This window comes from Rhea pennata, chromosome Z (assembly GCF_028389875.1).
Source record: "Rhea pennata isolate bPtePen1 chromosome Z, bPtePen1.pri, whole genome shotgun sequence".
NCBI lineage: Eukaryota > Metazoa > Chordata > Aves > Rheiformes > Rheidae > Rhea > Rhea pennata.
In genome coordinates this window covers 33,840,617-33,865,943 of record NC_084702.1, presented here as the reverse complement: position 1 = coordinate 33,865,943, position 25,327 = coordinate 33,840,617, and the positions used below count along the sequence as shown (strand labels likewise).

The following is a 25,327-nucleotide window of genomic DNA, read 5'->3' as shown; positions in this document are numbered from 1 at the left end:
AGGCTTTCTTTTGGTTCTGCGTTTCTTCTGACAAAGACAGGTGCTGTTAGCCGGATTTTTCCCCTGGCATTACAACCGGTTCCGCTGCACAAACTAGCAGCAGTAGCAGCAACTCTAGCATCTGCCTTTAGCTACCAGCACTTTTACTGCTTTTTCAGTAAAGGACCTACCGTGGTCTTATGGTCTAAAATCATTTTGTAAGCAGTCTCACTTTGGCGTGGGAGACCAGGTGTGGAATGGCTGCTATCGAGGTGACAGGAGCCAGCAGTTCTCGGAGACTCATCAAACAAGGCTGCTTCTTGCTGCGGCCGCTTGTCCTTGTACCATCAGGACGGTTTTGCTAAAATTGCTGCACAGTAGGAGAACCACTGAGAATACCTCATCGTTTGTATTTACTAATGCTGCTGTCCCACAGATTTTCTTTGAAGTCTTACGAGTGTAAACCTTTCTGAGTCTTCTTGAAAATATATTGTATCTTTTGGTAGAAACTATGATTTTATAATATTCTAGAGAAAATAAGGCAGGAACACTTCCCCCACTCCTAACTTCCTGCATCATATGATGTAATGTGTTCAAAGCCAGGTCTGTTTTTATGAAGAGGAATACAGTAGTACTGAAGCTGGTAGCTCATAATAAATAATAGTTGAAAGATGAGTCATGGAATCAAAAACTTTTTATTTGTTTCCAGTTGGTTTATTTTGTCTCAGAGATGTATTTACATATTTTAAGAATACATCAGTAAAAGAACTGAATGGCTTCAATAAAATACTGGTTTAGTTTGCCATTTTCTGGTGAAAATTAATCTACTTTATATAAACTGAACACACCTTTATCCAGTTTTTTTATCATGTCACCTTGAACATCTTCTGTATATATTCCTGTTGCATATACACATACATTAATAATTTAATATGTTAGCATATTCTTGCAGAAGTACCTCTGGAAAAAAAATCCGTTTATAGACTGTCTAAATACAGTGAATATTTATTTCAGATCCTGTTGAAGCAGGAGACCTACTATAGTTTCCAAGACCTATCTTACAGATAAAGACCATTTCCACTATTTTAATTCACAGCAGTATCTTTGGGGGAGAAATACTTTTTGTCTCTAATAGATGCAAATTTCAGCTTCAGCTGTGTGTTTCTTAGAGTATAGTTTCTTAGAGTGTAGAGTATATATCGAGAGAGTATATATAGAGAGTACGTTTCTTATAGTTCTTTAAAAGTATTCGCATTGTGGTGATTAATATCTTAAAAATATATACCTTCTTAAAAAGAAGGTGAATATTTGGATATGATCACTTCCTGGCAAGTAGTTTTCCTTCAGCATTAGGCTGCTCTGAATATGGTAGCCTGTCTATAATGAAGCATATTCTATGTTAATATTGGCCCTTTTCAGTTACTTATATATCTTTCTGAGATGAGGAAAATGTGATTTCATTTTAGATTAAGTTTCAGAACTGAAGAAGGCATTTAAGAATGTGTTTATATTATAGGGTAATTACTCTATCTTCCTATAACTGTTTACGTAATAAAAAATGAAAATACTTGAATTAAATGAGGCGCCATCTTTTCTAGGATAGGCGGACGTGAAACTAATACTTGGGTTTTCTGTTTTATTCCAAACTATAGGGGGCACGCAGCGATTGCCTCGCACAATCGGTGTATCTCTGGCAAAGGAGCTGATCTTCTCCGCGCGTGTTGTAGACGGCGAGGAAGCAAAATCCATAGGGCTGATCAGCCACGTGGTAGAGCAGAATGAAGCCGGGGATGCTGCCTACAGGAGAGCCTTAGCTCTTGCGAGAGAATTTTTACCTCAGGTACCACGGATTGTTTTGCTTTTAGATTTGGGTTGTGACCAAGCATTAGGACTGAGAAAGAACCAGCTGTATAAAGGGAAACAAAACTCTCAGAAGTTACATTTTGCACAGTTATTCCAGTTTGGGTGAGAGCTATCAGAAGTTGATTTTGCTCATGTATGTGGTGATGTCACTTGGTAAGGATTTCACGATAAAGCCCATAAACTGTATCTTGTATCGTTGTAATATGGTCTGTGTTTGCATTGCATATTTTGGCTTTCAGGATTCAGACGTAAAAAATGATTTTTTTTTTTTTTTTTTTTTTTTAGTAAAGCAATTATCTCAACAGGTTACTCTGTTACAGCTGAATGCTTCAGAAGAGAGACTAGTCCATATGAGGGTGGACATATCTCAATGTAACAGCGATTTTGAAAACATAAAGCCAAGTATAATTTCAGAATTAAAGCAAAACCCGTTTAGTACTGGAGGGCCATCTGTTTGCTTCTTTGCCTGCGTGTGCAAGTCTGATGAAAGAATCATGCTCTTGTGCCATTCCGAATGACGCGCTGTCTCTGTCTTTCACTACCGGAGTTGAAATGGCACGGTTTTCAGACAGCCATATGCCAATGTTCAGAGTTTAGCAATTGCCTTTTCCTTTTTGCTCGCCTCGTTGTGAACCATCGTAATTAGCTCCTCACTGGCGAGGGGGATTGGTTGCCTGGCCTTTCATGGCCCCGAGCTGGGGACCATGGTGGCAGGAAAAGAGCTGGCCATTCTTTCTGCATCCCCAGTGGGACCTGGATGCACATGGACGTTTCCACTCCTGGATTTTTCAATATTTATTTTCTTCTCTGAACTGTGACTAAAACATAAGTTTGTCATCATCCACTCAGGTAACATGTAAGCAAAGGAGATTTGATGAAATCCCATGCTTGAGGACTTAGCAATTTTACTAAGAAATTTAAGTGTGAACCTTGCAGGAGTCTTTGTCATAACTGTTTGCTCCAAATTCCCTTACTGCTGTAGAGCGCCAGCTATTTGTTCAGAATAGAAATGTGGGTTTTGAACTTTTGATAAACCTGCTTTCCAACTGAAGACTCCCAGATGGCAAATTCGTAGCAGGCAATATTAAAAAAATAATAAAGAAACCACTTTGAGTCACAAATGTAAAAACTTTCCATTCAGAGTGAAAAACGTTACAGATGAAATCAGACATTTAGCACTGATTATTTGTGTTTTGAAAACTCTCATAGAAAGACGAACATGAAAAATAAAATGAAAAATAAAAATTTTTACACTGTATTCTAGAATGCTGATTTAGACTTACAGCTTCACAGTGGAAGCAATTCTGAAATACATGGAAAGCTCTGAGGTCCTGGCAACTCATGCAAGTACAGTGCTGTATCACAACTGAAGAGATTACATTTACCTTTTCCCAAAGCAAAAGCCATGTCCTTAAAGCAGTGTGTGTATATTTGGAAGCTGGTGCCTGTTACAGGTATATGACAAAACTGTTGTGTGACATGTTAGAGGAGGAGTGTGGAGCTACCTCTGCTCTTTTTTTTTACGTCAGTTGCTCACAGAAGACATCATAATTTGCCCAATGCGGGCTTTGCAGTCTCATACTTCAGGTTTGAAGCTTTGTCAGTTCATTTCATTTTCCCGTGTTTTCATGTCTCTTCACTGTATGATAATCGAGACATACTAAGATTGATCATGTGAAGCTCTCTAATATCCTTTAGACCTTGTTTTGAAGGATATTGAGAATCTTGACGTAAGTGGAAGTGATTGACATCTTTGAAACATAAACCCAACACACTGCTTTGATGTGGCTCTTTCAAAAACTACATGCTTCTTCCACCTTTTCTCAATATTGAAAATACCTATTTGGAAGAAAATATCTGCTGTAGTCATATAATTTAGGATATTTGATCTGTACTTTTATTAAATAGATAGCAAAGTCCAGAAGATCCCAGTGCAATGGCATTGATGTGCAGATTCTTCACAGCATAATCTTATACAATTTGATGACATGCAAACTAGCTTTTTATTTCATTTTAGGGACCACTAGCAATGAGAGTTGCAAAACTGGCCATCAATCAGGGAATGGAGGTAAGGATCTATGCTTCTCGTAACAGCTAGCGGAATTCAAGATGGCAACAGGTGTTCTGCAGTGATCCTCCCCCCACCCCGAGTTTCAGTTCCTCCACATAATCTTTCAAAATCTATTTGACCAAAACTTTTTTTTTTTAAGATTAACTTTTCTTTTTTTTTTAATGCCTGTGTTTATTGATTTCAGACTCCTGAAACTAGAGCTGAAGCTGTTTGGACATTTCCCTAACAAGGCTTAGTAACCCCGTAGCTCTCAGGGAGTAATGCACTCTGTTAATACTAGAAAGTAAATGTAAACCACTATGAATAAGTTGTATTTCAAATGCTGGGAAGAAAAAAATCCCCTAAGTGATACACAGCAGTCTGTCAAGGCTATCAGTGTTCTTTTAATAAGTGGTAGCTAAAGACCAAAAGGCATGTTATTACTTTTTAATAATTTAATACAGACTAGTGTTAAAATTATACCAGAAATCTGATTTCAGATGTTGAATTGCCACTCCTTCAACACTATTGACCTAGCTCTAAAGCTCATTAAGACCCAGCCCTGAACACATCTGGACATGTGTTTTACTTTAGGCATGTGAATCATCTTGCTGAGCTCAGCAGGACTATTCATATTTAAATACATGCATAAGTTCTTGCACCAGGACAGCATATAGTTCAGTCTGGGATGAGGGAAATGGGATCGTGTCACATGCAAAATCTGAACCCAACGAGTGTGCATTTCAAGGCTGGTCTTTTAAGTCTTGTAAGCAACCATTGATATAATTAAGTTTAGCAGAGCACACACCAATGACTTTTGCCCTGAGGACCAAACTCAGATGCTGTTGTGCGAAGAGTATGTTCATTAAGTTCAAACAGCAAATAATGATGAAATTCAAGATCTATTTCAGTGGTACCCAAGGTTCAAAAGGCTGCAAGCTAAATTGTCTAACTACCAGATGTAATGAACCAGAACATCGGTTTGTAGGACTAAGGAAGATAGGATTGGAAGGACTCTGAATGCTCATCTAGTTTAATCCTGAGTCCCCAAGAAAAGATCTCCTGTGTCAAAACTAGTCAAGTCAAACACTTGCTCAACCTATTCATGGCAGATACTTTACAGCTTCCCTTGGGCATCTGTGCTACTGCTTCTCTCCCCTTGGCCAACTGCTTGTAGCCACAGTCTTTGCAGTGGCCTTTTGGAAAGCTGGTATATTCTGCAGCAGCTGACCCTTAAGAGAGACAGAGAAGCAGTAAGGAGAAAATTTAGCCATTTCAGCTACTCAGACCACCTCACAAAGAAAAATATCAAGTCTGGGTGATGCTACAGGATTACCACTGGCCATGTTTTCTTTTTTATATACATTTAAACTGGAATTTGTGTTTACTTGTTAGCATGGCATCAGTTTTTTTATATAAAGTTATGAAGATTGTTTCAGAACCAGTTTTTAAATAAACATGCAGTGCACTTCATCTTTTCCCCTGTAATAATTGAAAAGATTACAAACATGTAGCTAGTTAATGGTTTTTAGTCTGGATAATTTGAAGTGAAAATCGTACATTCTTTTGACAGTGTTACAGTATTACAGAACAAGGAAACTGTTACAGAAATCACTAACCACTTTCACCACATGGCAGTGAAGTATTTCTGTGTTAAAGTAATGTAGAAAGAATTTGCAGAAGTGTTCCGGTATTTGGCAAATGGCAGCACAGTATTTAAGTTTGCTATCAAGAAATAGAGTGTATACTAAGTGTAGGAAAATATGCTTTTAAAAGTATTTTATTCTTTTTCCTCAGGTGGACTTAATAACAGGTTTAGCAATTGAAGAAGCTTGTTACGCTCAGGTAGGTAATACAAAAAATACCCCAGAAAACAGGGTTTTTTGGAGCCTGTTGTGAAACATGTGCAGAAATACAACTTGAAATTGCTCTGTGATTTCTTCAAATATTTTGATGTTGGATTTAGACCTTTTTTCTGCTTACTCTGTTTTTATAAGAAATTTAAGGAAGGAGGTGTAATTTAGGGCAAAAACTTCCCCCTTTCGAGACTGTTCAGAAAAAGGGAATGAAGCACTGGCAACCGTATACCTAGCCAGTCATACATTGCCTTACATCTAGTCCAAGAACTGCCTTACATTTGTTTTGCTTTGGTTTAATGTGAAATGATGTGAAGGACACTTCACTACGATATGCCACTAATGGCATGTGTGCTAACGGTGAGAAAATCAAGACAAGCTGCTTTGCCAACAAAATGTGCAAATAAAGTATTTTGAGTTTGTGTGTTCATGGACATTCAGATAAATTTCTGATCTTGGAAACAGAAATATCAGTATTATATAGTCATTTAAGGCATATGGCAGCCTGATTAATAATCTAAAACCAAAACAAACAGACAAAATACCAAGCCCTAGGGATTTTCTCATTGTCATCTGCTCAGAGAAAGTTATGCCTTGTTCTCCCATAGTGTTTCTCAGGCTTATGTTATGCCTTTAAAGGGTCTGGCACTTCCAAACATCTAAATATATGTTGCAATTTACATTTCTATATAGACTGTATGATGGATATTGGATGCATTCAAGAACTAGGGTTTGTATGAAAATATTTTTTGTGGTATTATTTTTGCTATCAATAATGAAATGTTACTCTGCTCTTTGTAGACTATTCCAACAAAAGATAGAATTGAAGGTCTTCTTGCATTTAAGGAGAAAAGACCTCCTCGCTACAAGGGAGAATAGAAGAAGCTGATGCCTTTAAAATGCAGTGGGGTAAACGTACTGCTAGGGGGACCGCTAAGGTGCACTTTGCATCCGCACCTGGAATATCACAACCACCAAAGTAAAAGCAAATTATACCGGCGTTAAAACATTTTGAATGTGTCCATACTTGCACTGGGCGCAGATAAATACATGTGTCAATTCATGGTCATTACTGTTTCTAAAGGTTGTTCTGTGTATTGGCAGGGTCATGGGTTCATGCAGCATTTTTAAAATTTCATATGTATGAAACATCATTCCACAAACAAAAAGCTCTGTAAATTCCTTGTATAGATGAAGCCTATATGTGATGTTAAGTGTAAGTCTACTGTATCATTTTATCAAAATAAAAGTGACTTCTACCCACCAAAAAAATGTACCAAATATGCATTATAAATGATTCTGTATATCAGCAAAAATTATATTTGAATATTCCAGCTGAATATGTACCTTATTAATAAAGCTAAGGGAAATGAAAAGGATTATTGTTTGGAAAATGTTAAGCTTTATTTATCTGAATTACACTATTATAAGCAAAATGAAATTAACTTTGAGAATAGCACATACTGATGTCCTTTTGATGAAGTCATTGCCATTATATTCATTTAATTGTATTACATTAAGACATCTGTGAGACCAGCCTTTAATTATCCGTTCTTGTAAGTTAAATTCAGCTTTGTCTTGCATTCTTGCAAACTATCATCCGATCAACGCTGTCTGCTGTAAAGGAACTTTGTTTCACTTGCCCCAGTAATTTTAAGTTTTTGATGCATTAAAGACTTCTCAGTGCAGGGATGTGACTAATACACTGTGAAAGCTAGAATTCTCTTCAGCTCTCAGATGCTGGTTTTGTGGGTTTTAGTAGTGCATGTTTGTGTACTGCAGGGATAAAACTGAAAGGTTTTTTATTTTGTGGAGGCCTCAGGGTTCTTTTCGTGCTTTACAAGAGAAATCCAGTACGTTACGAGGCGAGAAAACTATTGTGATTCATACTGTGTATTTGCTATGCTAGTGGCATGTACAGCAAATACCTGGAAATAGCCTCTTAGAAAGTATTTTTGTTAACCTGACTGGAAAATACACGTGGCGTAGCAGTCAGAGGCTATCTTTTTTATATAGAAACAAATTCCTTCGTATTCAGTTGCCGTTGGCTGATGAAACTCGTGCATGCTCTGCTGTTTCTGCAGCATTAACTATGGTCACTGTCCGTATCTGTGGTGATAAAGCAGCTGATCAACATGAAATGACAAGAACTCATTTAAATTCATATTTAGACCTATCTTTACACGTAAATTGATTATAACTGGTAGAGCACACACTTTGTTGACTGGTAAACTTGCTGACTCCATCATTTCATGCATGATAATTTGCAAATAAAGTACCGGTGCTTGTTTTGATAGTCATATGAAGCCTAGAGGGTCATTTTCTCCTGTTTTTGAAATGCTAACATGTCATTTTCATTTCTACTGAGTAGGAAATAATTATGTTAATGGGAGAAAAAATACTAAGTCTATGCTGGCTGGTTTGTGTTTCATAACTTTGATATACAGTCTGGTTATTGAGCTGCCTCTGGTTTTCTAACAAGCGCTGATTAAGTAACTCCTGGGAATGTCTAAAAAATTTGAATGACATTAAATACTATGGCGTAAGACTGTGCTGTTCAACATCTTGTGTAGATTCTTGCCTTTAACTGGTTTTGATCTCAGAAAATAATTTTGCTGTCATGGTACTGTCTCCATTCCTTTTTCTCAGGAGAAGATAGTGTCACATTGTGGCAGTTTGAGTCCTTTCTTTGAAGCCAACAGTTTGAATGTTATTACAAAGTGTGTACCAATTGGACAATCTTTACTCTTAATGATATTGATACAATTGCGAAGGAGCAGTAATTTAGGAAAAGATACGTCAAGCACTTACTGTCCTGCTTATTAAGTAAATAAGTAACTAAGTAAAAGCATTGTTCATGATTAACAGCAATATTAAAATTCTGCTTCCAAAACAGGGGGATTTGTAAAAGAAATGCTCTTACAGAGCGTAACTTCTCCTTATGAAAATTATGCTTCTTCAAGCATTCGGGCTCTGCGTGTCCAGGTCCTGGTAAAGCCATGCTTTTCTCCACAGTGCCTCATGGGTAAGTGTCCCCTGATCCCGGCTGATTCCCTGGAAGGTTATTTCATGGTTCCCAGCCATGAGCAGCTTTTCTTCCTGCTTCCACTGAGCTCAGGTGAATAGTGGGTTCTTCTGCACTTCACTACTGAGTCGAAAGTTGAGGAGGTGATCTTCCCTTGAGCAGATCTCCTCTCAGCAGTCTTAACTGCAAGTGCAACTTATTACTGCCTTGACATTGTTAGTTTTATGCAGAAATACTGTGTGAATTTATATGACCCATATCATTTTAGCTTTTGATCTACAGATATGTTGATGTTTTCTCAGTGATACTGTTGAAGTAGGTTCTCACTGAATTTGCTAAATTTCTGGATAAGGTTTTCAGAGCTGTCTGAATGACTTAAGTCAGTTTGTTGCATTTGAGTATCTCACCTGCTATTAAGCAGTTTGGTGTTTTATTTATTTTGAGGTTGTGTGATGGTATAGTTAGCACTTGAGGATGTTGGCCTGTGGAACATTTCTTTGAGATTTGCAGAGCAGTTTGTCAAACTGTTGAAATTTATGTGAATTTACTGACAATTGCTCATCATTCTATTTCAGGGTTCATATCTGTGCTTTTCCAGAGCTGCTTTTAAGCAGCTGCATTCAAAATAGTAGGCACCAGTATATATCATGTGCAGCTGCTTTATCAGTTGTTTCTTAATGATGCATATTACCATAACGAAGTTTGTTGAATGCACTAAAAATCAGTGGTTTCTCAAACATACGAGAGGGCAGAATATCATGCTAGTGGAGACTGAGTTTGGGAGACTTAGGGAGCAGAGTAAGAAGTTGAGTAATAGTGAGACATCACAGTACCAAAGAACCCTCATAGGTGCAAAATGAAAGTAGTAGATGTTAATTTATCACACTTAGTTTTATGTTACATTGCTTTTCCGTGTAAGCAGATCCCTGAAAAGGTGTGTACTGGGACTATAATGAAGAATTATAGCAAGAAAATCTTTGAAAACTGTTGCTATTTTGTATGGTATACATTGAACAGGATGTGCTTTCATGGCTTATTTTTGGCATTTTAGCCTTGTTCTCCGAACTATGACACCTAATGACATCACTGAAAAGTCAGAGGGGTTCGATGGCTAATGAGGGTGATACAGTTACTGAATGCAAGGTGTGATCATTATGATGTGGTTGTTTTAAGATGTTCTTTTCTGCACACTTCTAGAAAGACAGCTGTCTCCAAAAAATATGAAAAAGGAAAATAATTGCAAACAGATAAACCAAAAGGAGAGATGTGCTCAGCTAAAAGGTAATGAAGTTCCTTTTGTGTATTTTGAGGGATCACAAGGGCTACTTTTTCTATGTATGTCTTTTTTTCTGTTGGGGTTTTTTATTGTCTGAGTGTACAACTCAGATGACAGGGTACAGGGAACGCTTTTAAAAACTTGCATGGATTTTCATTTCTGAAAACAGTCTATAACATAACTAGGGGAGTTTTGAATATGTTCCCAAAAAGTTTTTTAAATGGATAAGAAATGATCGGGCTATCACCAGAGATTTTCTAAGATACCTATTTTATTCAGTACATGATTCAAGTCATGCTCAATTCCAACCTTTGAGTAGAGTAGAATGAAGGTTTTATTAGTGGTACAGAATGTATTATGTTTACACAATGTATTCATTAGCTATTGTAATATGCATATATTGGCACGTGCATACACACACGTGTGTGTGTATGCATAAAGATATATACAGGTAAAATTGTTCAGACTATTGGACAAGATCAGTCTCCCCAGGATGTGGGAGTACAGTTGTACTCCAGGAAGATTTGAATTTGTGCAAGACCACTTCAACTGATACCAGCAAAATCCTTGAATCCAATAGAGACTGCATTATGTTTTGTACGAGTAGCATAACTTGGGATGTGCAGGTTCTGTAATGCAGAAAATCTATTGCAGAAATGGCACTCAGGTAGCAAGGAGATCCATAGATCCACGCTATGTGTCTCGTCATTCACATATGGTAGGTAGTTCAAGGCCAAAATAAACGTAGCAGAAGTCAAAGTGAGTTCTAAGTTTCAGCAAAGGTGTGGCGTGCCAGATAGCGCATTCTTTCCAGGCCTATAGTATCACTCGCTTCTGCAGTTTGGACAGGCCTGCAGTAATCATGAGCGGCTCATTAATCAACAACTGCCATAGATTATAAGATCAGTCTCCACCCCCCCTTTACTGAGTCTAGACTTAGATTTCATCTTCAAATTTTATCTCGTAGATAATTCTTCCAAGGACAGTCATTCATATGGGAAGAAATATGAAGTATGTTAAAAGAATTTATTATAGAGGGCGTGAATGTTTTGTGTCAAAGCTAAATCCTATTGCAATTCTGGAGTTCAAAATAGTACGTTAACCCTCTAAGGTGTACACTGTTTATGTATGTTTGTAAAGTCTTCAAAGGTCTGACTAGTGACTGCTCCGCTTGATTATAATTTCTAAAGCATGTGATAATAAAGCTTTTATAACATATTTACATTAAAGAAATGAGAATATGTTACAGTTTTCTCATAGTATAATGCAACTTTCAGAAGAACATGAAGACTTTTTTTTTAAGGAACTTATACAGAAAATAGTTCTTTCTTTATTCCAGCAATTGGTAATTGATTTAACATTTTCCTTTAAGCATAAGGGACTTTGTGATATCATCTTTGGCTCAGTTCTTTCTAGCATGTTAAAAAAAAGTCTGATGCCAGTTGTATAAGTTCTTTTTAAAAAATGTGTCTGTCTCATGCAGCTTAGAAAGACAAAGTTTGAAATTTAAATTGTAAGGGTAGAGTTGTGAGGATGGTGTTTTCATTACATATGAATGTTAATAATATGTCTGTATGCTTATGTAGAGAGAGTTTAACTCTGCGTCTTTTGTTCATGTGATAAGTCCATACTGCCAGGACTGTTGTCTTCAAAAATTAGGCTGTAGCTAACTATTTAAATATAAGCATCCCCAGACTGTGACCACTCAGGATTCCATCCCCAAATCCTAGTTCATGTTGAGTAGTGTTTTGGTTGTTCTCCTTTTCAAAGTAATGATGAAAGCCAGTGAGTGTGTGTCTAAGAAGCAGTGAATGTAGGAAAAGATGGATAGAAGTGATGTTTTGTCGAGTACTTTCAGGTTGCACGTTTAAGTCACAGTCCACTTCAACACAACCATTTCTATTTTTATGAGCAGCTCCACAAAGTGGACATAGATACTTTTATATTGTTTTCTTTTTGCAGTGTCTGAGTTCTAGATGTCTTAATCCTAAGTAGAGATCGTAATATCTAAATATAGTGCTTCTTTTATCTATTTAATGTATGAAAGGAGGCAGGATCCACAAAGAACAGCATAATGAGAGGGATTCTGCCTAAGTTACTGGTTGGTAAATGAAGGCGTGGGTATGTTTTAGGCCTCATTTTTCTTCTCTACTTTGTGCTTGAGAAAGTTCCTCTCTTTGTTTTGGATTTACAGCTGTAAACTTTGGAGTTTATGGCTCTTACCCTTTTTGTTAAAGCTAGGCTGAAATCAGTCCTTTTTAGAAAAAGTGAAGAGGATATGTTGCAGCCCCTTGATTTGTCTAATTGCTGAACAGTTGGAGTACTTACAAAAGACCAGAGCGACTCAGTTTCAGCTCCCTTCTTTCACTGAATTGGTCTGAACCTAACACTGCTACCAGCGAGACCTAATCACTAGATGATCTCAGTCACTCCTGATAAAACTTTTTTACTTAAATTACTTACTCTTGAAGTTAATTTGAAATCACCTTTTTGCCATGAGACATGGCAAGAATGATTACTAGCCTCTTGGTTTGAAGAGGGAAGACCTGTCTTGCAGTCCTCTTCCCAATGAGTATCACACTGTTTCCTTAGTATGTACAGGAGCAAAGATTAGACCCGTGTTTGCTTCTTCTCATCCTCTGCCTCTCCTTCGTATAGTGGGGAGCTCTGCCGAGTGGGAAGGTGCCACTTGAGTCAGACTCCTGAGCTGTGGAAGCGCTAGAAGGCATTAGATATAGAGTGATGCCATTGGCTAGTACCGTCAAGACTGTGACTTCCAAGGGAAAAGCAAAATCCCAACAGCAAAACAGGAATTTTGAGAACCTAAATTTCGGACTTGGGCTTCTCATAGATGAAGTTTTAGGTGCATGTGTCTGTGATTGCACTTCTAGAAAGCTTTACATTTTAGGAGTATTGATTAAAATTAGAAATACTTCTTTAAAGAAAGCAAGGGATATCAGAAACAACTTTAACCACCATTGACAGGTAGTCGGACCTATGGTGGAACTAGATTGCTATTTACAGGTACTAATACTTTTAGTAAGTTTACTTTTAGTAAACCTTTTAAGACTAAAGAGCAAATCTGGCTGCCTCTTTCTGTAGCAGCTCCCCAAAGTAGTTAGACTGCTATTAGTAAGGTAAAAGGAAACCCCATCAAGTCAGGGAGGAGATGGTGTAGGAGCAGCAGTGGCACTGGTAGCTACACTACCAGAATGTTTGTTTGTGCTAAAGTGATCACATGAAGCTGGTTATTCCAGCTCTACCACCTCGTTCTGCCAACAAGGAAGCACAGAGTAACTGTGTACGAGGCAGAATTTGGATCATTTGGTTGGTGCGTGCTAGATAATATATAAAATGCATGTCTGTATGTCCACTCTGCTTGCAGCACATAGTTTTAAGACTGTTCATGGAAGCTTCTAAAGCATTATTTCCATTGCTAAAATAGCTCATTAAAACCATGTCTCCACAGGTATGTGTGTTCAAAGTTACAAAAGCATTTTGCCCTATACATGCTTTCATATTTTGTATAATTACAGCATATTTATCTGAAGTATTTCGCAAGTATACTTTTGTGTAATACTAGTAGGAGATTAAGTAATAGCTGCTTGCTAGCATTATTGCTCAAGAACATCAAATGTTACTGTGATGTACTGAGATTTGAGGTACCAGACACGCTTTTGGCTGCTTTGTTCCTTTGACCTTTATGCTCTTTGGGATAATAAAGCAGTCCTATAATGATGTGTATGTTTTCCTTTACACAAATGCCAGTAACCACTTGAACAGGACACTTGATTCCAGTTTTGATGGGTGGTGCCTATAATGGACAACGGTAGTGTGTCCAAGCCAAGTTGGCCATCTTTACGCTTCCCAGTGCCAAAAACTTCAAAGCTTCTTCCTTTTAGAACTCTAAAGCAATACAAGTTTGTGTTTCTTCATATCATCAAACTTAATTATTGGCAATAAGCAACTGCTGGCAGGAGCAGCACATCACATGGCTCCATTTCTGCTTTAGAAAAGGTCAGCATATGGCATAAACACTTTGCTGTATTATGCAGCCTTGTACTCTGATCACATAACACATGCTTCAGAAAGCATTATGCAATGTTATACTCACTGATTAATGACTGCTTGCACAAGAAGTTTTTCATTACCCTGAATGCTAGCATCCTGGGAATGATTAACTTTGTGACATAACTCTCATAGCATAAATATGGAAGATTCAAATATAGCCTCAAAATAACATGTTTCAGAAATAACTGAACATTTTGCTGCTTAGTTCTGTGTACAGTACGTGATTAACAACTGCTTTAAACCTTCAGTGTGGAATAGAAAAGCCTATTTGGGAGAACTGAAAACAAGATTTATTTTTAGGGGTTAAAGTTTCACCCAAGATGAATTTTTGCACACAGCAGCATCTCATTCTCAGTGTTTTTCTTCTGCTTGTGCAAGTTTGAATTTCCTGAGAAAAATCTGTGCCAACTCTTTTCAATATTCAGCCAGAGAGTTAAACAGAGAAAGTTAAATCTAGACTTTCTTTAGACCAGCAACTGTGTGTGTGTAGTGCATACAGTTGTGTGCCTAAAGCAGCTCAGTTATAGCCAAGTAAGATCACAGTAATTGCTTTGTTTTTTTCCTGCAAGCAGAATAACAAAGCCAAATGTAGCCCTGAAAGAAGCAGCTTACTTAGGGCTGAACATGATTGCATATTCACATTTAACATTTTCTTCTTCTATTGCTCGATCATTCCATGTTTAAATTTTGCAGATTCTTACGTTGAAAAGCATGATTACAGAGCATCACAGATGTGATCATGTTCAGGAAGTGCAAAACAGGAAAAACCTGTAAAAATAAATGCTCTTCACCATCTTCCTCCACGTATGAAGATTCATCCTTGTTTTTTAAGTAATGTCAATTGCTACTAGTTATCTATGTTTGTTAGCTTTGCTAGGAGAAAGTTTGTTTGCTTATATGAAAGTTCAGCCCACAAGATAGATCAGTTTTCACAAGGAAATAACCGTACTAAACTTCTTCTGTTTATTCATTTGCATTTAAGTGCCAGAGTGAAAAAACTACATCTGCTTTTTATGAGTCTCGCTCATGTAAATCATCCTTACTCTCACAAGTAGTTACATTAAATAAAGCTATTTTAAGTGAAGGTTTTGTAACAGGAGGGCTGGTTTAGGTAAGTTACCATACTACTTTGTGTGTTCCATTCCTTAAAAAATAATCACCACTGAAAACAAATAGAGAGGGTAAACATTGACTTTTAGTATGTTCCCTTTACTTTTTGCCTTTTCCTGCATTCCAACTCCTACAAGCAATAAGCAAAGGCTAAAGGAAACAGCCTCTGACTAAGCATTAGCTACCAGCGTGCCCTCATTATAGCTGAGAGCTCTTATTCTCCCGTAGCCTACGTGCAGAGCCAGCTAGTCTTTCAGCTGTGATGACGAAATGCCATGCATTTCTTCCTGGAATAGTACGCAGATAAGGGGCCACTTGTTATGCTGAGGTTTCAGATGAACTCCGCTAAGGGTTTCAAAACACTCTGTCACAATTATATCGGGTTTCTTTAGCAACCAATTCATTTCAGACACTTTCAAGATAAAAAGGGAAGAGATGTGAGTTTATTTTCCCTTGTGGTTTCACTGTTTAAACCCTTACAGGATATGACTGTGGATAGTTTATACATGGCCTGAATTTATTAATTTTAAATAAAATTAACAGATCAAACTGGATCTGTTCATCTCTTGAAACTCGTATTATTTATAATGCATTACGTGTACCAAGGGCTAGGGAGAAGTAACAAAAACCCCATGGCTGTGATATGCTGCTACAAAGGTCCTGTTGTGCAAGCTGGGTTGCTGAGTGCCTTAAACTCATTCCGGTTCCCGTGAAAGTTGAGAGTATCCAGGATCTGGCAGAGCAGGACCCTGATGCCCTGCTCTTGGAATCGAATTCGGGGGCTAGGACACGTGTATAATGAGAGCCTGGCTGACCTATGTATAGCTTAGCAGAGGTAGAAGGGCCTCCTTATGAGATCGTTTTGCAGATTTGGGGCCTGTTTAGGTGATCCTTTGCGCCAGCAAAGGCAACTTTAGAAGCATCAGACTTAAATCGTAGAAGCATCCAGTCCATAGAAGAAAGAGGAATGTATGAAGCATTGTTTCAAACAAGCAATATCCTTAGTAATAGCAATATCCTTGCATTGTTTTGAAGAAAGGAATACGTTGCCGGGAGTAAACAACTGATCAGGTGGAGGTTACGTAGCTCTTTTCACCTATCTTGAGACACTAATTACACCTGTAGAATCTGTGATATGCCCCATTCAGTCGTTAAGGATGACATTAAGTCAGCTGCAACCTGCTTTTTCATTGGATCTGCATTTCACTTTAAATCTGTGTAGCTAGTAGAATGGAGAGTCTTACGAGGGTAAATCTGAGGAAATCACAGCCTAAGTATTCAATATGCAAAAATTTTTTAAATTCCATCTCTCGTTGATCATTTCCCCTGCAATTCTTCACATTTACTAGTCGCTCATAAACTGGCGACTAAGAGCTCAATTCAGTTTCCTTTAAAGACAACAGAATTTTTTCCCCCATGCCATTTACATAATGGAATTTGGATCAGGCCTTAAATTTGTAATCGTATTCCTGTAATGCATTCCAAATAAATGTGTAATTCCCAGTGAGGTCACTGGGAATCTTGGCTATTTGCAGTCAGCTCTTTTTTCCTGCAGCCACTCTTGAACAAAGAAGGACCCCTTTGAAAAAGTCTGGAGAACACTGGGCATGTTGAGCCCAACATCTCCCTTTCTTATTGTTTTCCTTTTTTGGGCTAGTTACCAACAGCTAACTGAGAAAATGTAAGAAGCTGTTTCTTCCAATGATAAAATATTTCATAATTGTCTACTAGAAGGTTTTTTGCACCTTACTATGAAGAAATCCTTGGCAGAACTTGATAGATTGACAGGCCTATGTTTCTCCATATTTTTTTGGCTCTCTTTTTGCCCAAATATGAAAGTCAATGTAAGTACCATTCCTGTGATGGTTACTAGTAAGTCTTTTGAAAATTAAATAGATGTAGTTTTCACAAGAAGTATGATCTACCAAGCATAAATATGAATTACGAGCATCTTTTTGAGTGTCATTGTCGTGAGCTTTAATTTTAATTAAATCCATGATGACGAATTTGTTAGACATTTCTTTAGTGCTGCTACTTTCAAAACTCCCCTTTTTTTTGTAAAATTGGTTGTTTATAAGCCATCTCGTTTATTTCTTGAAGCATCTTGCTGTGGTTTACCTTCTTTTCCATGTTCATAATTCTTGATGTCTGAAAAAAACCCTCTCTTTTCATGAAGTACCAGGCAGGGGTAAAGGAGGAAAAGCAGTGCGTTTTAAATGACACTAAAAAGTTAGCTGCCGTTCTGTGATTCAGAACCTTGAACTGTTTTAAACTGAAATTATTGCAAACTCAAGGTGCATCACCTTACTGAAGTCACAGAACCAACAAACATGGTCCCAACAGCGCTACAATTAATGAAATCCATTTTCTCCCTGGTGTTTGACCCTTGTCAACCTTATGCATATCCTTGAACAACTATGCTGACTTCCTCGTATTCGCTGTGCTACCCTCAGTAGGCAAGAGAGCGAGTGTGATGTATACCTGTCGATATACTGTTTATAGCTTCCAAGAGAAAGTGTAATGGCCAAAGTATGCCTGTTTTTCTTTTGGAGGGAGGTGAGAAAGGGGCACTGTTTTGGGTCTTTATGCTCTGTCACTGTAGAAACTTACAGAAAAAAGGACTTGTAGAGGACTAGAGCACTATAAACTGTAGAAGACTTGTAGAAGGCTTTGTAAGACTTAAAGGACTATAGAGAACTTGCAGACTTATATGTATGTCACTTAGAAACCCCTTGACCATCCTTCTTTTTCATAGAATCATAGAATCAGTAAGGTTGGAAGGGACCTCTGGAGATCATCTAATCCAACCTCCCTGCTCAGCAGGGTCACCTTGAGCACATTAGACAGGGTTGCATCCAGGCAGGCCTTGAAGATCTCCAGAGAAGGAGACTCCACAAGCTCTCTGGGCAACCTGGTCCAGTGCTCCGTCACTCTCACAGGGAAGAGATTCCCCCTCACGGTCAGGCGGAACTGCCTGTGGTTCAGTTTCTGCCCATTGCCTCTTGTCCTGTCACATGGGACAACTGAAAAGAGTTTGTTTCGAATGTGATTGATGTTGTATAAGATTTCAAAAGTTATAAAAGTGAAGAGTGACTGATTGTAATAACTTGACTTCATTTCCTATGTCTAAAGATACATGGGTAGAATATAGGGGGTATCTGTGGGGCTGAGTTTTGTCATGTCATACGGTTAGTTGTTCCAGCTTTAATATTTGTAAACTCTATTGAGAGTTGAGAAACTGTGGTGAAAAGCTTCAGCCAAGAGGTAAGGCTCCAGGTCCTGGACAGAGTTGGATTGACGCACTGATTCATTAGTTATCAGGATCCAAATTAGCTGGACTTGAACCAGCTCAGATTTCGTAATGCACATTTGCACTTCGTAACTGCAGGAAAACTGTAATAGATATTAAAAAAAAAGCAGTCTGTGCAAAACAGTGTTTCTTTCCCACCTTAACTAAATCCAAGGTAAAAAAAAAAAAAAAAGAAAACAGAAAAATAAAAAAAGAGGGAGAGAGTCTGCATTGTGTCCTTAAGGTCAACAGCTTCAGGCTATTTTAAGTCTTGAAAACAATAGCAATAGCATTTGCCATAGTCAGCCTTTCTCAACTGAAATATAAATGGTTTATGCTGGTGAATTAATAACTGGTAAGTAGGTATATCGAACTCTTACGGGAGTGTTACGACCCTGCTGTACCGTTTATGAAATAAGCAGTACTTACAGAAATACATCATTATGACTTTCAGTCTTGCTGTGGAGAATTCAATAGTTGGGAACGGTTTTATGCTTGCCATCTATTCTTCTGAGAATTATTTCATTGCTAGAAACAGATGGTGATTTTTAAACCCACTGCTATTTTGGTGTACTTAAAAAAAAAAAAAAAAAAAAAAAAAACCTAAAAATAGAACCAAGTTACCATATCCAGCAAAAATATGTTGTCAGCTCTTTACTCTACTGGGCTGAAAACAAATCTGTCAGCAATTTCTTTGGGTTAAAGTATCTGAACACTTGTGTGTTTTTTCTTGTGTTTTAAGAAAGCTTTTTAAGTGGTTTTGTAACAGAGTCCGTTTAAAGCTTTAAGTACCAACAAATTACCATCTGTTGTTATAAAGACACTTTATCAAATTGATGAGACCTGCACTCTGGTTAATGTTGTGAAGCAACTGCATGAATTAGACTTTAAAGTCTGAATGAGTCTGAAATCAACATTTTCAGCTCTGCTGGAACAGACATTAAAAAACACCCCATTTTGTGTAAATATGAAAGCTAAAATGAGAGTGAGAGTTATTCATGTGGGGAAAAAAAAACATTTGTAATGCATCTTAGTCAAATAAGGTTCTTAAGTTTGCTTTAATATAATTTCTTGGATTAAAAATGTGGTTTGACATAGTTGCTGGATAAGAAAGGAAGAGGTCTTTTGGATTCCCTGTGCAGCTACAGATGATTTACAAAACAAGAACAGACAATACAGTAGGTTCAGAATTGCTTCAGTGTTAGCTTTTTTTTTTTTTTTTTTTTTTTTTTTTTTTTTTTTTTTGGTAATTCATGTAATTCTTGTCTGAGCATTAGAACCAAATGTAAGGTTTGGGTAAAAGAAAACGGTACTTACTATCTCTATAGCGCATGGACATCGCCTGGAATGACTGATGACAAGACCTGAGCCAAAAACAGATGTTTGGATCACTTTGAGGTAAGTGTTTCATTTTTGTAAAATATTTTATCTGGCAGCATTCGTATGTCTGGGGTATGGTTCCTTAGGGTCAAATCCTATGCAGTATTAAGAATCCTCATTGATGGCTGGAGATCGGCAAGCTCCATAATTCCCCAAATCAAGACTTTATTTTTTAATTAGATGGAACTAGATGGAATTAGATGCTTTTAGTTATCCTAGATAGATTTAGGTTTGCTGATTCATGCCTGCTGGCAGCATCAGTCCCTCTTCACTGACCGTAGAGGGAAACTAGGCTCCTGGGTTTGGTCTTTCAAGTCATGCCTGAGTTACATGCTTAAAGCAAACAGTGCAGCACTCTTTCAGAGTTCAATGTATGCTCCAAAGCAGACGTGACTTCAAAGCCCCAAAGTTTCACATGGAATGCTCAGTTTGAAAAACTATTTCTAAATAAATTGCCTGTAAAGCTGACACCATTTACACTGCAAGGTAGAACCAGCTGGGCTGGAAACCAAATTCACTGAAGAGCTGAGCTGTAGAGCATGCAAGCTGTCATGTATAGGAAAGGTGAGAGAAGAAACTTGGATTTATCCTCTGTTGTAGAGCACTAAGGGTACATTTACCTGGAATGCACCTCAGACCATGAACTCTGTGCTTCGCCTTGCAGCTTCAGATACCTGATCCACCTCACGATGACCGTCATTGAGTGCGTGACATGGTGCACGGTCCTTCCCGCAGGAGCATCCGTGGTGCTTGCGACAAGGGCAGGTAGGTGGTTCAAGCACAGTATGGAAAAAGTGTGCCGGGGTGATGGTAGTGGATCTTAGAGCGTTTCAAGGAATGATCCTACCACATAGGGTATACGTACGGCTGCTTTACTCTCATCTTTGAGGTGTATAACTGTGCACTGCTCACTGCAAACCACATCTGTATGTTTGTACAGCAGAACCATAGTGTGACCTGTGCTGGGTCTGGCCCTGAACAGTTCCCCAGTACTAGATGGGACAGACACAGGAGTTGGAGTAAGAATGAACACTGGAGTGAGAAAGAATTGCCTTCATTTTCAAAACAATCAGCAAATCAGATAATCAATTTTCTGAAACAATTTAAAGTTTTTACAGTGATGAACTAATAAAATTTTATTTTGAGAAAACCCTTCTCTACCTGCTAGCCTTACATGAGCTTCACTTCTTTTTTTTTTGGCCATTATCCCAGTGTTGTCTGCTAAGTGAGACCTGATACTGCCCCTTCTTGTCAAATCACATTTATGCACCAAACATTGATCTTTCTGTTGTTTTTTTTTCCCGTAATAGCTGACTATCACCCTTCCCGCACCAACCTTGTGGTGAATTACTACACAGTGTTGCTATCCCTCAAGCCGGAGATGAAAGAATCTGTGGGAAGGCGTGAAGAAGTGCAACTGCTGCTGCCAGGACAGGCATGGTGATTACCATGGCCCTTGAGCTGAGGCACTCAGCAACTCAGCTGATGGCCAGCTGCTACCTGCACAGCCACGTGATCTGCAGTGATTTTTGAGATAAACTTTGGGGTTACGTGAAGTCAGCCACTGTCTCTGCTGGAATGAAGCAAAAGGAAAGATGGAGGGAGAAACTCTTTTTCATGCTGACACTATTTCATTCATATTGCCTTAACCTGATGATGACCTTAAGGGAGAAAAAGGGAAAAAGTCAGGAAATAAATGAATTATTCTGTTCCTGGCAGTATGAATTGCTTTGCAAACATGAACATTTGGCAGGTGTCTACATTTTCCTCAGCAGAACTGAATCAGAAGCTGAGGAAAAGGATCAAAATCAAAGTTGAGGATACTGAGTTGCACTGATCTGAAGACACACACTCCTGTTGAAGTCAACAGCATTTACTTGTTTTAGCACAAAAAAATGGCAGGAGAATTCAGATCTAGCTCCCTAAAAAGAAGTACAAAGTGATTTTTTTTTTCCTTTTTAAACAGTTTTAGAGGAGATTCTCATTTGGACAGAAATGTGAAAGAGTAGAAATTAGATAAACTAGTCAGACCTTACGGTACCTGGTACCTGGTACTTTTTTTAAGAAAAGGACGTAGGCAGGTGATGGGAAGTCATGGTCTGTATGTGTATGTTTATGCACATGTGTATATTCAAGCGTACACCCATGTAAGGGCTTTTTGACAGCTCCAGATCTCCAGCATATATCAGTATCTCCAGGTGCGTGTAAGCCATCTGAACCCTACAGCCTTAATTGCATAACACAGCCATATTACAAAATGTTACCACACCGAGATCGTTTACATTATTTCATAACAAAAAGAAATACTATTACAGAACATTTTTACCCTTAAGGGAAAATTACTAATTATTTAAAAAGCTGTCTGTATGTGTGTGTGTTTTTATGTGATATATGGGGGTATGCGAGTCTCATTATGGAAAAATGTAGGGGTGGATTAAAGCAAGATCCATGGGATACTGCCCCAAGGTTGGAGGAGTTTCAACAGACAAGAATGTCAAAAGCTAAGCGGAAAATACCGGTACGGCTGATGATAATGAGCTTATTGGGGCGAGATGGACCACCCCAATGAGCTTCCCCCTTAGCCTGAGGGGAAGACAGCTTTTCTGGAGAGGAAAGGGGGGCTGTGTGAAACCCTCTCTCGGGCCTGATCGGAGGAGAGGCCACGTCCAAAAGAAGGCTTAGGTGTGAGTCAGATGTTTGGCACTCAGTGTGGAATCGAGAAAGTCTTCTCTAGACGGCACGTGGTTGCTAATTTCAGAGACAAATAAAGTCAATTTATCTGTGTCTCCTCTGGTTGAATCCCCTTTTGCTGCTTGCTGAGGGAATTGTCTAATTGCTAAGCTACTGGCTAGGCCCTTCTGCTGGAGATTTTTCACCATGTAAAGTATTACTTTGTTTTGTTTTTCCAGACTGGTAAGAGGAAGACCTGGGTTCTTGTATCTGCTCATGGGACTGTCTCTGCATTTCATCCAGTGACCGAAGTGGAGGTTTTCCTGCCCTCAGGTGAGTGCCCCAGTTTCTCAGCCATAATGTTTTCTCCATTTTGTGTGCATTCCTGCCTGTTTGACATCAGCACCGGTAACTTGCTGAACAGTGACACAATTTCAGCAGTTTTGAACAGCGTTGCCCCTCCAGATGAAAGCATGTAGGAAGCTTTCCTGTGAAATTGAGGTATCTGAGCAGCTTGACTGAAGTAGTTTTATGTTGTTCTGGAGTGCCTTAAAAGGTGGGTAGGGGCTGAGCAGTGTTTTGCTCTTAGGATGTGGGTGGATAGTTCTCTCTGTTTTGTCTCTGATCGTAGGAGTTAGAATTAATCTGAGTTTGAATCTTGCAGAATCCTGGGTTTGAACCATATTTAGGCCTAATCCTTTTACAGAATAGGGCTTATTTCTCCGTGTTCCACGGGGTAAGGAAGTGGGATCTTGTGAAATAGCAAAGGCTGTCTGCAAAGTGCCTGTAACTCCCACCAGATGAAGAGCAGCGTATTTGGTGTATTAGTGGAAGACTTGGCATATGTCTGAATGCAGTGGCATTCAATACATTTCAATTAAAATGTGCATCTGAATCTGAAATGTAATTTTCGAAAGGACATTGTAGAGTGTCTTATTTTCCCATTTACTACCATCAGTAGTAAATAGTCCTACTGGGCAAAGCAGGCTCTAGCCTAAAATCCCACCTACTCTGCTGGAGTGGAGATATCTGGGAGGTTGGGTGAATGGAAACTTCATGTTAGTCAGAGGAATCCCCCTTGCAGGACAGGGAGTCCCTCCTCAGACAGGTGTCACTGGAGGACTCAGGAGCATCTGTATGTTCTGCTGCCGTCTTTCTCTACTAGTTGAACTGTGTCTGTTGGGAAAGGAGTCTCAGAATCTTTCAGATACATAGATGTGCACTGGGAAATGAATGTGACCTAAAGCTTAGCAAATTATGCTAGCAGTCAGGACAAACTCGATACATATCTGAGCTTTTTGACAGGAGGAAAACTAGTAAATACTGCTTTTGCAGGACTGTGCTATAAGATGTCCATGCCTGTGCTCATCCACCTGTTTCCACATTCTCTCGTCTTCTTGTGGAATACATCTGAGGGTATGTTATCCTAGAATTGTACAAATGAATTTTTTCCAAGATTTTGACGAACACACACTGGGCAGCAGCTAATACCCTCCAAAAATGTCCCCTCTCTCAGATCTGTCTCCTGCCATGCTTGCTTACTTGTGAATCCCCAACCTCCATTTTCTTCCTGCACCTCATTTTCTGCCACAATTTCTTTCTCTAGGGCTTAACAGGTAAGCAGCTGCCTTGAGGAGAACGTATGGCTCACCATTCAGAAGACAGGGGCCTCCAGTTGTCCGATTGTCAAGGACATATTTTTATTTGGCAATCGTGAATCAAAACAGTAGCAAGGTATATCACGTCTGGCCTATATGTTTTGCAGGCCTGTTGTACCACTCCTTTCTGCCTTTCTTTCTCCATCCCTTCCCTGAACTCAAGCATACCTCTGCATGTAGGAAAGGACACAGAACTCCAAGGTTGATCAGGTTGATCATAGCTATGGACAGAGAAGTCTTGATAAAGAGCTTGCTTGCAATTCCAGCTGACAGTCGACTGGATTTCATTTGTGATTGACCAAAGGGAGTTAGAAATGAAGCGCTTGAGAGAGGTCTTGCTTTGCGATGTGCCAGCACAAATATCATCTCTCTCCCCCGACACTTTCATTACTGTTCCTTTGAGTAGGCTTCTCCTGCAGGATCCTTTGAACTGACTTGTAGGGCTGCACTTGGCAAGTATTTCAGTAGTCAAATAGACTATAACTTCTGCTTCCAACTATTTCTATTACCAGAGTTTTCATCCTTAAAAATGAGAATAAAAGAGGTGTGTATACCAAAAATTGTCACATAATTGCATACACCAGCTATCCTCAGAGGCAGTGCAAATATGCCTGTGTCTATCTAATAAGTATGTAAAGTAGAAAATTGCACAGGCTGCTGCCATTGTCTCGTTCTCCAAGCCATTTTATATTTGAATTATAATGAACTCACAGCTTAAGTTGAATCCAAAGATTACGAAATAGGTCGAGTTGTTCATGCGCCAGTTTACAGCTGTACGCTACTAGATTTTTATTCCTGGTTTAGGCTAGCTCAGCAAAACGTGGACCCATCTGTGTTCATGTTGTATGCTAAAATTAACAAACGCTCATTCCTGGAGTCCAAGCAAAGCAAACACTGCTTCATGGAAAAGTTTTATTAAATTACAGATCTATTCTCTGTTGTCGTCAGTGCTCCAGCCACTGTATTAGCCAGCCACAGATTTATGTAGCTTTGCCTTTGCTATCAGTAGTAACGATGTGGTGAGTTTTCTGCAAGCAATGTGACAGTGAAGAGGGAAAGAATGGAGGCATCTCTGTTTAAGCAAAGAGATTTCTGCGATT

At 38.7% G+C, this 25,327-nt stretch overlaps 1 protein-coding gene across 3 annotated transcripts in view; it reads left to right on the top strand.

Annotated features, from left to right (window-relative positions):
* AUH (AU RNA binding methylglutaconyl-CoA hydratase) overlaps positions 1-8,311 on the top strand; it is a 107,947-nt gene extending 99,636 nt beyond the window's left edge. For 2 of the 3 annotated variants that reach the window (XM_062600208.1, XM_062600210.1), the window contains exons 7-10: positions 1,632-1,819; positions 3,860-3,910; positions 5,690-5,737; positions 6,550-8,311. In XM_062600208.1, coding sequence (XP_062456192.1) covers positions 1,632-1,819; positions 3,860-3,910; positions 5,690-5,737; positions 6,550-6,627 — 365 coding nt within the window. In that variant the 3' untranslated portion in view covers positions 6,628-8,311. The remainder of the gene's footprint in view (positions 1-1,631; positions 1,820-3,859; positions 3,911-5,689; positions 5,738-6,549) is intronic. The other variant, XM_062600209.1, reaches the window with a different exon arrangement.
* The last annotated feature ends 17,016 nt before the right edge of the window (positions 8,312-25,327 follow it).